At 42.4% G+C, this 18,142-nt stretch overlaps 1 protein-coding gene across 6 annotated transcripts in view; it reads left to right on the forward strand.

Annotated features, from left to right (window-relative positions):
• Positions 1-17,342, forward strand: part of PTPRE (protein tyrosine phosphatase receptor type E) — a 121,716-nt gene extending 104,374 nt beyond the window's left edge. For all 6 annotated transcript variants that reach the window (XM_052799513.1, XM_052799512.1, XM_052799510.1 and 3 more), the window contains 2 exons: positions 2,964-3,099; positions 15,360-17,342. In XM_052799513.1, coding sequence (XP_052655473.1) covers positions 2,964-3,099; positions 15,360-15,434 — 211 coding nt within the window. In that variant the 3' untranslated portion in view covers positions 15,435-17,342. The remainder of the gene's footprint in view (positions 1-2,963; positions 3,100-15,359) is intronic.
• Positions 17,343-18,142: the final 800 nt, after the last annotated feature.

Below are 18,142 nucleotides of genomic sequence, written 5' to 3' on the forward strand. Positions count from 1 at the left end.
TTTGTGTTTGGCTGCCTGCAACGTCACCTGTATTTTTCATGCGCTGTTGAAAGCAAAGAGATCTTGGGAACTTGAGCCAGGACTCGGATTTGTTGTGTTTTGGGACATGATCTTGTACCAATGCATATTCATTGCTAAAACTCTGTCCTCCTTGCTTCGGAAGTGTTTTGCTCTTTGCTGTTTTCATACATTTTCCTGAGGGGACTGATGATGACATGATGATGACGATGATGACATTTTGTGTTTGATTCTGCAATTTGGCAGATTTTAACAGCCACTTCTTGCTAGAGAGTTAAAATTCTGAATAATTAAAAGTGGGTAAAATATCAGGGAGTTCTAGCTGGTAAAATAAGAGATAAAAACTAATGTCTCTGATATGCACAAATTAGATGTGCAAGAACTATCTGAGGTATATATTGCTTCTGCTTTTTCAAGCTTTTAGACCTGCAGCCTCTGTGAAGCCTTAGCTTGATAATTTGGCATGCATTTCACCTAGATTTTTTTTTTTTTTTTAAATCTACTGCAATCATTTTAAAATGGATTAAACAAGAAAATAAAACCCAAACCACACAAGGTATTCTAGGATTTTTAATGTTGAGAATTCTCCCCTGTCCCGACTTGGGCAGCCTGTACATCACAGCTTTTGACTTACTTGAACTTCTCTGTGAAGTCATACTAGAGTCTTCAAATATAAATGAATGTAACCTTATGAATAAGTAAACACATTTCAAGTCTAAGACTGATTTCTCAGAGTGTTCACATGAACCTGTGAAAACTTCTGTTCATTTTTTCCAACTATTTACAAACAGTTTAAGGAGCTGCTAAAAAAGATAATTCTTAACTAGAATTAAGACATAACCCTAAATAATTTAGAAGGGTTTTCCTAACTGAGTTGCCAACAGAACTGAAAGCCAATCTGTTCTAAATCCTAACTCCCTTCTCTTCCAGTGTGTGTCTGCAGCTGCCTTCTGTTTAGTTCATGGCTACCCACGCTTTTTCTCTCTTCACTATCTCCTCCTTTCCGCACTCTGATAAACTATGCAAGGCTGCTGTGTTATTTAGAGATCCCTTACTTCTGTCTTTTGCCCAGTCTTTGCCCATTCTGCGTGTCCTTTGCCTTTGAACTTTCTGTCTCAAGAAATGAAGTTTGAGTCAAATTTAAAAGTTATCTTTCTTAACTTTTTTTTTTTTGAGGGAATTGCAGAAAGAGAAGCAAGTATGCAAAGAGTAGTGCTGTGTTCCCATGAGACAATACATATTTTCTCCTGCATTTCAAATGCAGTTTAGTTTTCCATGCATCCATACTAAAAATTCTTAAATTAATTAAAAACGCCCAACTTGTATGGGCTTTAAGGATTTGCTAAAAGCTTGTTTTCGGAAGAAAAAAGGAGAGTGAGCCTAGCACAAGCATTAAAAATGGAGTGCAAAGCAATGCATATCTCCCACTTCCTAGGCATAAATGAATAAGCAACGTGTGTGATGGTGTGTGTGTACAGGTTTACTTTATGTCTTCGCGTCCTCATCTTTTGATAGTTGTAGACCTATGCCAAAATGCATCACTCATGGGTTACTCTAGAAACCACAGATGGCTACTAGAGATTAACTAATTACAAATAAATCTGAACCCTTTTTGATTTTGTATTTGTTTTTAATCTGATAAAAGTAATTGTCTAAAGGGAATGACACATCTAATACCATTTTTCCTCCAACGAGACTTTTAATGTATCCAGCTGAGGATACACGCATCTGCACTTTATCTTTTCCTAAGGCTTGTGCTTCTCAGATTTTTGTTGTATTTGATAGAAATAAGATAGAAGCAATGACAGGTGATTACAGTTCACCTACTTACAGTTAAAACACATGAAAATTTTAAAAGTAATAAATTTTGTGTTCATCCTTATTCAGCAATCAGTGAACCTTCCACTCCATCTTAGCACTGATTGCCAATATCCCAATCCCATCCTGGTTTTAGTAACTATTCCCTATCAAAGCTATTGGCCTTCAAGTGCACAACCACTGTTTTGGTGTCAAGTAGTTCCTTATTAGTGTGATTGGGCGAGAGAAAGAAATCTCTTTTTTTTTTTTTTTTTTCTCTAGAGTTAAGCATAATAAATCAGATAATTACTGAAATATATTTTGGTTCCACAGAATTGTGATCTGAAATAGATGTAAGGACAAAATGCTGAGTCAAACATACTGAAACAAAAGAAACCACGGTTACTTTGGAGTACCTTAGGTTGCTTATTGTAGTCAAGACAGAGGCAGAACAGTTGATTTTAGTTTCTTGTGTGTACTATAGCCTCATATGTAGTCTTGCTTTAGTTTGTCCTTATATTAATACATGTGTTTAAGATCCTAAGAGTCATTAAAATCATTACAGTTGGATAGGACATTTTCCATCAAACTGCTTTGGAGGAGGAGGAGTAATAATAATAATAATAATGCTTTTGTATCTGTCCACCATGCAGAAGTATAAATCACAACCTAATAGAAAAATGTGGGTTTGGTCGCACAGTGCTTCTTTGTATTATAACCAAGTTTTGCAACTGAAAGTCTAAAGATTGTGTTCTCCCCCATCAAGATTAAAACCCAAAGCAGAGTGTGGGAGCACTGAAAGTTGTCTTTGTTGAAAGCGAATGCAGATTTGAGTAAGCAGCTTTGCCAGTTCATTATTTGAGTCCCAGGCTTTGGCTGAGGGGGTCCACATGCTGCCGCAGCCAGCTCAGGATCTCCTGCTTGTGTACAGAAGCTGTCACTAACGAGCCTTTATTCGTTCCAGCCTGGCTCCGAGTTAATTTCCATTAATTCTGGCTCCCTTCTAGCATAGCTGAGGTGACAAAATAAGCAAAAAAAAAATGAGTAGAAGTTGGCTAATAGTAGTATTTGGCTATTCTATATCACTATTATTTCTCTTCTAACATTTTTATCCTACTGTATGGTAAGCAAATGTGTTTACGTTGCAGTGCTGGCGCTGGAAGAACAGGTACCTTCATAGCACTCAGCAATATTCTGGAACGAGTGAAGGCTGAAGGGCTCTTAGATGTATTTCAAGCTGTGAAGAGCTTAAGACTGCAAAGGCCACATATGGTGCAAACACTGGTATGATATTTAACAATCTGGATCTTTGTCAAAGGATGTATGTTTGTAAATATTCTGTGGGAGGAGAACAAAGGAATTTTTTGCAGGTTGAAATAAATTATGTATCATTGCTATATATGTACAAGGTATTATCAGAAATCTGTATTTTTACAGAATTTTTTTTTTAATAGCATTTCTAAAAATACAACTTGGTTAAACAATCAGCATCTCTTAGGAACTGGAGGCAGCTAAACCAAAATCTTCTGAGTGTTGCAGATGATAAAACATATGAAGTAAATGCCTTTTAAGCTGTGTATCAGTTGTTCTTTCTAACCTTAAAATGTCTGCACTTAAACTGGCTTGCAGTTAGTCACTGAAAGGGAGAAATGTCTTTGACTTCTTTACGGTCACCTACAAGTAATATGTGAAGCTTGGTCCAGACACTTCTCCCTATTGAATAAGGTTTTTTTGAGACTTATGTTTTTGGAAAACATATAAAAATGCTGATATTTTGTATTTTGATAGCAGCTTCCATCCGGTAATTTGAAACTTCTTTAGAAACAATTATCTCAAAACACCTTTTTCAGGTAGATGTTTTGTCCACACTACAGATAGGAAGAAAGGGGTTGAAGAAGTAGAACTGGATTGTCCAGAGTTATGCTGAGACAGGGATGAAATATTTCTTTTGGGGTTCTGGCTCTGTGATTTAATAATGTTAGTTAAGGGTGTAATTGCCACAGATATTCCCAGCTGAGCCTGCAGAAAGGCTTCTGTTAAACTCTGCTTTCCAGCATGAGTGAATTCAGATGCCAATTCCATTTATTATCAGTGTTGTTACAGATTTTGTAATCCAGCAAATCATGTCGAAGGCGTTTCAGCATGCCTAGAAGATCAGGATGTTGTCGTGGGGGGGGAAATGAGAGAGACATGAGTACGGATCGCTTAAAGAATCACCTCCAATTGTATTAGCAATAGGAAAATGATTTAATAGGAATTTATATAGAAGTGCGACTTCACAGAATTTAATGGCAAGGTTCACTCTATTACTTAGTACATGGATGAAATGCACTCAGGAAAATGAAGTTAGACTAAACTTAGGTATATAGAGACCAAAACGTAATAGGGTAAAAGGAAATATTACAAAGAAAAATGGAGTTAGAATTAATTTCTTGCGATTTGTGCAAAGATCGGGAATGTGGAAAAGTAGGGGAGACCCTCCCGTTGAGTCACGAGGTTCGGAGAAGACCCCCTTGCTTTCTAAACTCCTGTCGGAGTCTAGGTGCGGCTGGATCGGCTCCTAGTCCCAGACTTGGGCAATGGTTTATATCTAAAGGGATTATGAGTATAATAGCAGCCTAAAATTTATTCAGAGTTGAATGGAATTCACGACAGTAACTTAAGTATAAATTTGAAAGTAGTAACTTATAATATACTTGCTATAATATGCTTATCGTAGTCTATTCAGGTTAGTACACTGAGATACACACTTACAAGAGAGTAAAAGAGAGTAAAAGAGGTATACCTGTTAAAAATTCCCCTCGATGTCAGTGAAAAGGTTCACTTTGAATGGTTCGGCATCTTTCTCAACGGGCGAAGGGTCGAGCCTCAAGCAGCGGAGAGAGTCAGCCCAGGCCGTGTGGGCTTTCGGCGACAGACCTCCGATTTTCGCAACCCGTCCGGTTTGGGAGCTCCGAGAGGCGTCCCGCTCGGAGGGAGATGCTGGTCGCAGCCCGCTGCGGTCCGGGAGAGCTCAAAGGGCCTCGCTCAGCACCGCTGCTTATAGGTTCAGGAGATGATTGACCTCAGTCATCAACAAGCTGCTGGCACCCCAGCCGCGCTGGAAAATTCCGAGGCTGCCTGCGAATAACTTGAAACACAGACACGGGATGCTCCACGATTGCCAGGGGAGGGCTGTAACGTCTCAAGGTTGTTATGAGAACGGGCTGCAGGTGGTGATGAGAACGGGCTATCGCTGTCCCGTCCCCCGCCTGCGCCGGGCAGCAGGAGTCCTTGAGACGCACGGCGTATCTCCCTGCCTCGGCTGTGTCAGAGCTCCTGGCACGGCCAAGGGTCGCTTCACCGCCCGAATCATCGCACTTATGCTAAGGGCTAGCGAGCCTTCCCGAGTTCCTAAATCAGCCTGGAAAGGGGGGGAGAAATGCACCACCGCATTCCACCCCGTGACAAAATTCAATCCATCTCCCTCTCACAGAGTGGCGGTGTGGTCGCCTCTTGCCTCTGTGACTATAAACAGATCAATGCCGTGTTCCAATTGTAATTTGAGGGAAATTTTTTGTAGGTTTGCTTAATTCTAAATGTTTGATAGCTATAATTAAGCAATCTTATATATGCGAGGAGGTTTCTGTGACAGTGATGTTTGACTGTCCTCCACATTCTAATATATAGAACAAAGTTTAACAACAATCATAATATAACAGAAATGAGTAAAATTGTCACAGGCTGTAACCTTCGATTGAAAGTTCTTGTTGTTGTCGGTTACCTTCCGAATAAGTTATCCCACCAATGTTGTTCTCCATCTCTCTTCATTCTTTCCAGGATACGGTGTATGTTTTCTGCATCATGATGGACAGTCATTAGGGGTTTTTTTGTCCATTGTCTCGAATTCGTGTTAGGAATTGATTCAGGTCATCCTGTTGTAGCAGTTTTCTCACCAATGTAAGGTTCATTCCAATGGGGGTAGGCAGGAAGTCATGGTAAGCTGTGTAGTTTGATTGTAGCAATTAAGTCATGACAGGAGCTGAGTAGTTAAAATTGCATCCTACAATTTTCATAAAATTACAAACACAGATATTTGAGTGATTACGTATCTCCACGGTGGTATTGTCTATAAGTATAGAATCACAAAGGGTTCTCATACAAACACATCTGTTTCCAACACACATAAGTACAGTTTCAGGAGTTTCATCAGGATGTATTTCAAAATGACAAACATTTTGTTCAGTGTCAAGACAAACGTCTTGAGCCTTAATGGTATTACTTTCGCAAATGAATCCCTGGTATTCCCGTACAACGCATGCATCTATATCAATAGTTTGCCATTTGTTTTCTTTTCATAGGGCCCATAGTCTATGTTCCATCAGATAGAGTATAGTTCCAGGGTGATTTAATCCCAGCGCAATGATTAGGTATATGGTGTATACCAAAGCATTGCGTGTTGTCAAAACAAAAGCTGTGGCTTTACTGGTGGTATGGTCATAAGTGAAATTGCTTAGATGCCAGTATTATGAATGTGAGGAGACAGTTTGAGAGGGGGCTGTGTCAGTAAATTTGGTTGTTCGATTTCAATCCTGAATTGAAGGCCTAGGTCAGAATGAGAGTTGAAGTCTGTGCACAAACACATATGTGCTGAATGAGATGATTGATAGAGTAAAAATATACCAACATACGTGTTTAAAAGGACATGTATGTATGCTGTGTCTTCCCTTGGTGTAGTTTACAATGATGTATAAAGCCGATGTCATACATCTAGTGTGATTTTCAATTCAGCATCCTCTTGAAATGGTATCTCCCTTAGCTCTTTTTAAAGATGGAATTTGTTGATTTTCATTTTTTGCTTTAATCATCCATTCCTGCCCGCAAAAGATGTTGTTAGAATCATAGAATCATTTGGGTTGGAAAAGACCTTAAGATCATCGAGTCCAACCATCAACCCAACACGCCCATGCCCACTAAACCATGTCCTGAAGTGCCACGTCTACGTGTTTTTTGAACACCTCCAGGGATGGTGACTCCACCACTTCCCTGGGCAGCCTGTTCCAATGCTTCACAACCCTTTTGGTGAAGAAATTTTCCCTAATATCCAATCTAAACCTCCCCTGGCACAACATGAGGCCATTTCCTCTCGTCCTATCATCAGTTACTTGATAGAAGAGACCAGCACCCACCTCACTACAGCCTCCTTTCAGGTAGTTGTAGAGAGCGATCAGGTCTCCCCTCAGCCTCCTTTTCTCCAGGCTGAACAACCCCAGTCAACCCCAGTTCCCTCAGCCGCTCCTCATAAGACTTGTGCTCCAGGACCCTCACCAACTTGGTTGCCCTTCTCTGGACACGCTCCAGCCCCTCCATGTCTTTCCTGCAGTGAGGGGCCCAAAACTGAACACAGCACTCGAGGTGCGGCCTCACCAGTGCCCAGTACAGGGGGACGATCACCTCCCTGCTCCTGCTGGCCACACTGTTTCTGATACAGGCCAGGATGCCGTTGGCCTTTTTGGCCACCTGGGCACACTGCTGGCTCGTATTCAGCTGGCTGTCGACCAGCACCCCCAGGTCTTTCTCTGCCGGGCAGCTTTCCAGCCACTCTTCCCCAAGCCTGTAGCGCTGCGTGGGGTTGCCGTGACCGAAGTGCTTGGTCCGGCACTTGTCCTTGTTGAACCTCACAGAGTTGGCCTTGGCCCACTGATCCAGCCTGTCCAGATCTCTCTGTAGAGCCTCCCTACCCTCGAGCAGATCGACCTTCCCTCCCAACTTGGTGTCCTCTGCAAACTTGCTGAGGGTGCACTCGATCCCCTCGTGCAGATCATTGATAAAGATATTAAACAGAACTGGCCCCAATACCGAGCCCTGGGGAACACCACTTGTGACCTGCCGCCAACTGGATTTAACTCCGTTCACCACAACCCTCTGGGCTTGGCCATCCAGCCAGTTTTTCACCCAGCGAAGAGTACACTTGTCCAAGCCATGAGCCGCCAGCTTCTCAAGGAGTATGCCATGAGAGACAGAGTCAAAGGCCTTGCTGAAGACCAGGTACACAACACCCACAGCCTTCCCCTCATCCACTAGGCGGGTCACCTGGTCATAGAAGGAGATCAGGCTGGTCAAGCAGGACCTGCCTTTCGTAAACCCATGCTGGCTGGGCCTGATCCCCTGGTTGTCCTGCACGTGCCATGTGAGCGCACTCAAGATGAACCGCTCCGTAATCTTCCCCGGTACTGAGGTCAGGCTGACAGGCCCGTAGTTCCCCGGATCCTGCCTCTGACCCTTCTTGTAAATGGGCGTCCCACTGGCCAGCCTCCAGTCCTCTGGGACCTCCCCTGTTGACCAGGACTGCTGATAAATGATGGAGAGTGGCTTGGCAGGCTCCTCTGCCAGCTCCCTCAATACTCTTGGATGGATCCCATCTGGTCCCATAGACTCGTGAGTGTCCAGGTGGTGTAGTAGGTCACTAACTATTTTCTCCTGAATTATGGGGGGTATATTCTGCTCTCCATCCCTGTCTTCCAGCTCGGGGGGCTGAGTACCCTGAGGATAACTGGTCTCGCTATTAAAGACTGAGGCAAAGAAGGCATTAAGTACCTCAGCCTTTTCGTCATCTTTGGTGGCAATGTTCCCCTCTGCATCCAATAAAGGATGGATATTCTCCTTGGCTCTCTTTTTGTTAACATATTTGTAAAAACATTTTTTGTTATCTCTTACAACAGTGGTCAGATTGAGTTCTAGCTGAGCTTTTGCCTTTCTAATTTCCTGTCTGCATGACCTAACAAGATGCCTGTACTCTTCCTGAGTTACCTGCCCTTTCTTCCAAAGATGGTAAACTCTCCTTTTTTTTTTTCCTGAGTCCCAGCAAAAGCTCCCTGTTCAGCCAGGCCGGTTGTCTTCCCCGGCGGTTTGTCTTGCAGCGCATGGGAATAGCCTGGTCCCGAGCCTTTAAGATTTCCTTCTTGAAGAATGTCCATCCCTCCTGGACCCCTTTGCCCTTCAGGACCGTCTCCCAAGGGACTCTCTCAACCAGTGTCCTGAACAGGCCAAAGTTTGCCCTCTGGAAATCCACAGTAGTGGTTTTTCTGACCCCCTTCCTTACCTCATCATGAATTGAGAATTCTATCATTTCATGGTCGCTAAGCCCAGGACGGCCTCTGACCACCCCATTTCCCACCAGTCCTTCCCTGTTTGTAAACAGTAGATCTAGCAAGGCTCCTCCCCTGGTTGTCTCACCCACCAGCTGTGTCAGGAATTTCTCTTCCACACACTCCAGGAACCTCCTGGACTGCTTGCTCTCTGCTGTGTTGTATTTCCAGCAGATGTCTGGAAAGTTGAAATCCCCCACAAGAACAAGGGCACACGATCGTGAGACTACTGCCAGCCGCTTGTAGAATGTTTCATCTGTCTCTTCAACCTGGTTGGGTGGTCTATAAGAGACTCCCAGCACGATATCTGCCTTGTTGGCCTTCCTCCTCATCCTTACCCATAAGCACTCAACCTTATCATCACAATCGTGTAGTTCTTTACAATCAAAACCCTCCCTAACACAGAGAGCCACCCCACCACCTCTCCTTCCTTGCCTATCCCTTCGGAAGAGCTTATAGCCATCCATTGCAGCACTCCAGTCATGGGAGTCGTCCCACCATGTTTCGGTGATGGCGACTAAGTCATAGCTATCCTGCTGCACAATGGCTTCCAGCTCCTCCTGTTTATTGCCATCCAGTTGTTAATTGTGTAGTGTTATCACAGATAAGTTTAGATTGGGCATAGGTGTGTCAAAAAGTACGTGTGCATCAGCCCATGGCCACCCCGTCGTACATGAGCTCCCGAAGTCGCATTCGCTAATGATAAAATCAAACAATAGTTCCACACCATGTCTACCCCAGAAGCAGAGTGCGAGTACAGGTTGTGTGAAAGTGAAATTGTACCAGCAGTCTGGTTCTGAGACCTTATGGCAAGATTTCTGATTGGTTTTTGGTTTAGAAAAATTAGTGGAGTATATTTTGATTTCTGTGGTTTTTTTGTGGGTAGACCCATTAATTGCCCGACACCCTGTTTTTATTTCCTCTCCTCGTAAGGCCTGAAGTGGTAGTAAGTGTTGAATGTTGTTACTATTGTGAGATATCCTAAATCCTTTTATGTCTAATGTCTCCCATTTCCATGTATCTTTTAGATATGCCTCAACTCCATGTATGACCAAGGTAGCAAGGTTCAGGTTTGCCTTATTTTCTGGTGTCATTCCAATGCTTCCATTATAATTTAGTAGGGCATGGTCCCAAGGGTCTCGTGTCTGGACCAAAGGGATTATACTTATCCTAATTAAGAGAAAAACTGAGAGCAAACTGGGGATAAACTGCCATAGTTGTTGCTGTCCATACAGATCCATTTTCTCCTGAAAAAGAAAAGAAAGAAAAGTTTCGGCGGGGAAGGCCGAACAGGTTACCCCTTTATGATGAATTTGGAAATTTTCATGTGTCCTTCAGTCAATTGCATTTCATCTGCTACTCCTCCCAGGTATGCACACCATTTCCTGATGGTGATTTTTGGTGCAGTTCCTTCTGGGAGAGCAGTTCCTTATAGGATTGTATCTAGCAGATTAAATGGCCTTCTAGTCTGAACAGGTTGTCCCTGATGCATTTTCTCAACTCGTTTAACTGCTCGGGTTAGAGACAAAAGTCCTTTTTCCCACTCAGAGTGTCTCTGCTCCGTTTCTTTAAATGCAGTTGAGCTAAACAGTAGAGGTCTCTTGGGTCCGTTAAGGCCAGTTTGAAACAGATTACAATAAGTACCGTGTTCTGCAAAACCCCCTTCTGCTATAGCAGGGTCATGGGGGTGAATCGGTCCCAGTGATTGGTATGTTTTTAATTCCTGTATTAAGGTTTTAGCTGCCTCTCTGTGTTCTGAGTTCCATTGCCATGGTTTTCCCTTTTGTAAAAGTGAGTCAAGTGGGTGAGCAATGATAGAAAATCCAGGTACATGTTTTCTCCAGTACCCTAAAGTACCTGTGAGTTGTTGTAGTTCTTTCCTAGATTGGGGCATTTCTAACTGTTCTATTTTATTTTACTTAGGGTGTCTGGTGGAATTGCTGCACTACGTGCAATCCACCAAGTACCTAAAAATTTTACCTCTCTGCCTGGTCTTTGACGTTTCTCAGGTGGGATCTCAACCTCTGCTCTGTGTGGTGGCTGTCGCCCTGCTGCTGCTGCTGCTTCCCCCAGTGTCTCAGGGGAAGTACCCCTGATTAGAATATCATCTATATATTAGTATAGTCCCACATCCTGGGGCAGTGACGCTGTTTGTAAAAGTTCTGCAAGCGCAGCATGAGCGATTGCGGGAGAATGTTTATATCCCTGGGGGAGTCTGTTAAAAGTGTATTGTACACCTTCCAAAGTGAAAGCAAATTTCTCTTTGTCTTTCTCCTGTAAAAGGACCATGAAGAACATGTCGTTCACATCTGATGTCGTCATCCAGGAGTGTGCAGCTGCTTGCGAAGTAGCTGTTAAGTTTGCTACAGCAGCTGTTAGGGAGGCTGTACTGGCATTCAAGTGCCGATAATTAATTGTTAAACACCTTACGGACTGGCCAGAAGAGTGAATTATATGGGGAATGAGTTCTAGAGATGATTTGTCTTTTCTCTAAATCTGTTATTACCTCTGAAATTCCATTCTGTGCCGCAGCAGAAATCGGGTATTGCGGCACATTAGCAATCTTTCCATCGGGAAGCGCAGGGGCTGTGCGGAGTACACGCACTGTAGCCTCCTGGTTTTTGTCAGCGTTGGGGTTTGAACGGAACAACCACACACTACCGTCCGGCAAGTGCCAGGCTCAGCCGTTCAAAACATCGAAGCCTAAAATACTTTCTTTGTGAGTCTTGATAGCAAAGCGAATAGATAACACAGGCTTCTCGCCCGGGAGCCATAAATTTACTTTTGCGGTTTGGCACAGAACACTTGCTCCATTTACTCCAGTGATTTTAACTCTTTGCTGTCTGGGTCGTACACCCAGCTTCTCAGCATCACGTTGTGTTAAGATTGAAATTTGTGCTCCCGAATCTATTAGGAATGTCACTAATTGTTGTCGAGGACCAATTGGAATCAAAATGTATGGGCCATTGTTATAAATCCGTTGATAAGATTCCACTTGCCGGACCGACAGACCCAATCGTCGTCCGGGTGCTCCTAGTTTTTTGTTTCCGAATCTTTGGGAGAAAAAGGGGTATTACTCCCTCTTGAAGGAGTAGTCGGTATCTGCGTGTTCGGAGCATTTGCTTTCCGAGTGTCATCGTTACGTTTCTGAAATGCACGAATTAGACTCTGAATAGCACTGGCACTTTGTCTTTGAATTGCAATTCTAGGGATACCTAGTGACAATGCTTGATTGTATAATTCTCTCCATCTCTGAGTTCTGGATTGATGATCAGTGGGTTCCTGTACTGGGGGGTTATCTTGGATTGATTGTTTAGGTTGCCTAACATTACGACTTGTCTTTTTGGTTTCATCAGATAGATTATCCCACCCCATTTTGCGCCCCTGATTTATGATGTCGTGCATCAGTGTAGCCCAGGTAGGGAGATTTCTTTGCACTAGGGCCTCTTCCTTGTTGTTGGCGGCTTCTCTTATGGCCAAAAGGGGATTAAAGTCTGCGTCTCTCCTGATTTCATCTCTTTTTACAATGAGGTAGGGTTTAGGCATAGCAGGAGCTCCCTTAATTAGAGGCTTTAGCATGTCAGGATCCACAGTTGCTGATATGGGAACATTAAGAGGGGCACGTTCGTTCACGGCCTGGATAGCGGCAGCTTTTGTAATAGCTGTAGAGAGCTCGTTCAAGGATTTGATGGGTATTACTACAGGCTCTCCTCCCTCTAAGACATTTTTTCCACCAGCCCAGTATGCCACTCTACTTGTTATTGAGTAGGGATCTTTTGGGGGTGCGGGTCCAGCATTTAAAAAGACACCGGGGCCCCCAAATCCATTGGCTTCATCTCCATTAAGGAAGATTCTATCTCCCCCGGTTAGACGCACTCGCCGTAGGTGTTCAGTTTCAGTTTCGCCTGGCTTATGGCCGTAGCGTTCTTGTAAATCGGCCATTTGAATTGGATTGAATGGGGTTTTTTTTCGGGTACAATCTCCTGCTCCACCCCGAGGTCCAGCAGTGTTGTCTGTTTTTGTGATGGCCCTGCCCTCATATTCAGGGGAATTTAAAGGAATTGGAGGATATGGAGGATTATTTTGGTTTGCATACTTATCATCAGGGTCACTCCATATGTTTCCATCCCATTCTTCAGGGGATACAATCAGTTTTCTAATTTGCACGATGTCAAGGGGACGGGGAGCTTGCATAAGCATCTTTTCAACCCTTTCCTCTAACTTCTGTTTTTTCTCTTTTTCTTCCTGTAACTGTTTCTGCAGCTGCTCAATTTTCAAGGATAGTATTAATTCAGCTGCTTTTCTGCCTTCCATTTCTTCCTTTAGGTCCTTTTCTCTTTTAATGCTATTCTTCCTAAACTGACAAGCGGCTTCTAAGCAGGTGCCTAGCATTTGGCAAATAATTCTGTTTTCTTTTCCACCATTCACATTGCCCTTGGCTGACTTTAGTTGTTTTTCCACGGACTTCCAATCATGCCAGTTATCACGAGCCCATTCCTCAGAAAATTTGGGACTCAGACTGATTCCATGTTTTAGTAAGTAATCAGTGATGCTACTTGCCATCCTGCCGACTACGCCAATTTGTCGTGGGGGGTGGGAATGAGAGAGGAGTTTGGATCGCTTAAAGAATCACCTCCAATTGTATTAGCAATAGGAAAATGAGTTAATAGGAATTTATATAGAAGTGCGACTTCACAGAATTCAATGGCAAGGTTCACTCTATTACTTAGTACATGGATGAAATGCACTCAGGAAAATGAAGTTAAAATCAGACTAAACTTAGGTATATAGAGACCAAAACGTAATAGGGTAAAAGGAAATATTACAAAGAAAAATGGAGTTAGAATTAATTTCTTGCGATTTGTGCAAAGATCGGGAATGTGGAAAAGTAGGGGAGACCCTCCCGTTGAGTCACGAGGTTCGGAGAAGACCCCCTTGCTTTCTAAACTCCTGTCGGAGTCTAGGTGCGGCTGGATCGGCTCCTAGTCCCAGACTTGGGCAACGGTTTATATCTAAAGGGATTATGAGTATAATAGCAGCCTAAAATTTATTCAGAGTTGAATGGAATTCACGACAGTAACTTAAGTATAAATTTGAAAGTAGTAACTTATAATATACTTGCTATAATATGCTTATCGTAGTCTATTCAGGTTAGTACACTGAGAGATACACACTTACAAGAGAGTAAAAGAGAGTAAAAGAGGTATACCTGTTAAAAATTCCCCTCGATGTCAGTGAAAAGGTTCACTTTGAATGGTTCGGCATCTTTCTCAACGGGCGAAGGGTCGAGCCTCAAGCAGCGGAGAGAGTCAGCCCAGGCCGTGTGGGCTTTCGGCGACAGACCTCCGATTTTCGCAACCCGTCCGGTTTGGGAGCTCCGAGAGGCGTCCCGCTCGGAGGGAGATGCTGGTCGCAGCCCGCTGCGGTCCGGGAGAGCTCAAAGGGCCTCGCTCAGCACCGCTGCTTATAGGTTCAGGAGATGATTGACCTCAGTCATCAACAAGCTGCTGGCACCCCAGCCGCGCTGGAAAATTCCGAGGCTGCCTGCGAATAACTTGAAACACAGACACGGGATGCTCCACGATTGCCAGGGGAGGGCTGTAACGTCTCAAGGTTGTTATGAGAACGGGCTGCAGGTGGTGATGAGAACGGGCTATCGCTGTCCCGTCCCCCGCCTGCGCCGGGCAGCAGGAGTCCTTGAGACGCACGGCGTATCTCCCTGCCTCGGCTGTGTCAGAGCTCCTGGCACGGCCAAGGGTCGCTTCACCGCCCGACTCATCGCACTTATGCTAAGGGCTAGCGAGCCTTCCCGAGTTCCTAAATCAGCCTGGAAAGGGGGGGAGAAATGCACCACCGGAGATGTGCCCCATCTTTAGGATGCAGAGGGCTCGCTAGCAGGCTAGCGTAGGCAGAAAAATGAACGTAGAGGTTTTTTCGTGTTCCATACATTTAGAGTTACATTGTCAGAAGTTACGTGGTCGTGTTGTTTCTGCCGCAAAGCTCAGAAGATGGAGCCCAAAGTTAAACAGCCAGGCTCCCCGGGGCATGCACCGGGGGAGTTACTGGCTGTAGTGTGAGCCGGGTAACAGCCAGGTGCGGTAAGCTGCTTCCTTAAAATGAGAAGACAGGTCTAAGAAGTGATTCGTTTTAAGAACTATCACCTAGAAAGTTTAAAGAAATCAGTTTAACTGAAGAGCAACAATCAGCCTGTATTTGACAAAAGAGCGAGGTACCATTGGGGTTTTTTTTGAAAAAATAAACACCTAAATAAAAATCAGAACAGACTAGTCCTCAGCTACCGGTCCAAGTTAGAATGTGTTGCATTTAACAGTGGGATTTGCATAAGTATGATTTTGTCCAGTGTAATTGTACGATGCAACCAAAACATGTTTTGATACCTTTTTCATTGTTTTTCAGGAACAATATGAATTCTGCTACAGAGTGGTACAAGATTTCATCGACATATTTTCTGATTATGCTAATTTCAAATGAAAATTCCTGCCTTATTTTTTAATTTGTCTGTATAAATAGTTGTATATTCTGTTAATTTATTCCATGTCATTTTGATTGTTGACTTTACTGTAAATATGACCTTGTGTTTGCTCTAAAAGTTGCGTTTGCTGTATAAAGTTATTTCTTAAATATAAATATCTTCTAAAGCAAAGTATAATGTTCATATACAGTATATCACTATAAGACGGTATAGAAATCTTTATTCTAAATAACAGTAAATTAATTCTTGAGGGTCTATTTCTTTGAATTTTTCCACTTATAAACATTTATCAAAAATGTTATCTCCCAATTCTTGAAACTTTACGCAGGCGATTTACATTTCATACTAAAAAAAAAAAATGAATTGTGGTACATATGTTTAAACTGAACATGTTTTCACCATAAACCTTTCTTCACTATGAAAATAGATGTTTATTTGGGGACACATTCTGATAACCTGCTCCTGCTTACTTGTAATTTATTTCACAAATAGTCTCACTGAAGGCAAAGAGACTGTTCGAGTGAAGTGCTATTAATGATGAAGGTATCAGAATGTGTCCCTTCATGTGTAATAATGTACAGTCCAACTGAAAAATATAACTGCTTTTAAAGTCTGTTTTTAAGAACCTCCTGGTTGATGGCAGTTCTATTTTGAGTCTTACTGTCAATAAGATATAATCAGTATAAATACAGATGTGAATGTTTGATTTAATATAGCTTTCAAAGTCCATTTATTTTGTTCTTTCCTAAATATTACACCAGCTTAAATCAATTTAGAAAGACAATAATGTGAGTTTACCACTATTTTGAGAATATTTTGCATATCGGAAGAGTATATTTTGCAGCACCTGAACTTGTCTACTTGAAGAGGCTTTACAGCCATTGTCAGAAATGGATTTAAAGCTTCTCTATATACATGTGCATAATTTTCCACTTCTTTGAGAAAAGGCAAGAGAGATGAACTCTCATTCTTTGATTCGACTCCACAGAATAATTAACAGTATTTGCTAAAATTTTGAAAAAAACAAAAAAACCATTTTACTAACGGTGTAATGCTAGCAACATGAAGTGTTGTAGCAAAAAGGTCCTCTGGGTTCTTACCCTCCCATATATATTATAAAAAAAGGAATGATTCCTTTATCTAAAAGGGGTATATGATTGTGTATATAGATATATTTTTAATGAAAGTACTACTGATAATACGATTGGTGAAATAAAGTTTAAAAGTCTTTATCATAGCCCTGAACAGGATACGCTTGGGGGTTAGAAAATCCAAAAACCACAGGGCATCCGAATGTTGAATAATTAAGAAGTATATCTTTTCCACTCTTGAAAAATGCATATATGAATTAATGAGCACAAAGTATGCGAATATGTACTTTAATTACATAACTAATATGCAATAGTTCTGTCTTGTCCAGTTGGTTGGGTTTTTTCAATGCAAACATAAAAGCCTTATTTAAAATAAGCAATTTACACTGATCATTTCACTATTGTTCTTGCACTATTTTATCCCATGACCATTTTTCATTTCCGATAGCAAATAGCATTATGCTTTGTAACAATGCAGGGGAACAGGAAGGTGTTCGTACCTCTCCTTTCATTTCATACTGAATGCAAAAGGTGCAGTTTAGAAATTTCTAAGCACACTGTTCTGAACACTGCCATTTACTGCTTCTCGTCTTCCCATCGATGCACTTCTGTATTTATTTGTACAGTAAATTATGCACTTAAAAAAGATTGTTTAAAGACTAAACCTTTGTTGTGAGTTGCTATGAGAAGATACACTCAAGCCACAGAAAGTGTCGAGTAACGAAAATGAATGCTAAGTAAGTTTACATTACTACTGCATGCTGAAATTTTATCAAATTTTAAAAAGCCATCAAATAAATTCAGTATGGAAACCAATACAGTGGGGTTTTCAGTATGATCATTTGTAGCCCAGGGAGACTCAGAGAGGTTAAATGATGATAGGAAATAATGCAAAGAAATTCCCACCGTTTTCCAAAGCCCCATGTTTTAGGGTCCCAGTTAGATCCCAGGGTCAGGATCTTTACCCTACGTTTGAAAAACAATTTGTCTGTTGGACAGCCTTTTGGGTCCCTGAAATAAAAGCTTGGATTGAGAGTTGCCTCGCAAAGCAAACCTGCTCCGTGCAGTGGCAACGCGGTGTGCTGTTAGCGGGGACCCGCGGCCCCCCCACAGCGGCAGGAGCTGCAGCAGAACTCCGGCTGCCCCGCGGGGTTTACTACAGGGGATGGCTCCGCAGGGCACGGGCAGCTCTTCGTAGTTACAGCAAGTAGTGGGATGGAGTAAAGCTGAAACGTCAAATACTAAGTGGGTACTCGGATTTTAGTTGCTAACTGTATTAAGAGATCTAGGAGGAAACAGAAATACTTATATTTCACAAGTCACAAATATAGCTACATAACGACTTTTTTTTATAATTTGAAAAGCTTGCTTTCCAGTTCTTGTGTTTAGTCAAGAGACTGCTCATTGCAGCAGCCTAATAACTGGGGAGCTGTATCTTGATATAGATATATATGAATTTTCTTTTTGATTTTCCTATGTATGTTGCATGGAGTTACTTTAAAATGCCAAACAGTTGATTAGAAGTTGTACATTCTGATCTGTATGTGGTTTTGGTCACTATGTGACTTGACTGTCTGTTTTCACGTGTTAAGAGAAGTTCCAGTTCACCTAAGCAT

This window comes from Harpia harpyja, chromosome 10, assembly GCF_026419915.1.
Source record: "Harpia harpyja isolate bHarHar1 chromosome 10, bHarHar1 primary haplotype, whole genome shotgun sequence".
Classification (NCBI taxonomy): Eukaryota; Metazoa; Chordata; class Aves; order Accipitriformes; family Accipitridae; genus Harpia; species Harpia harpyja.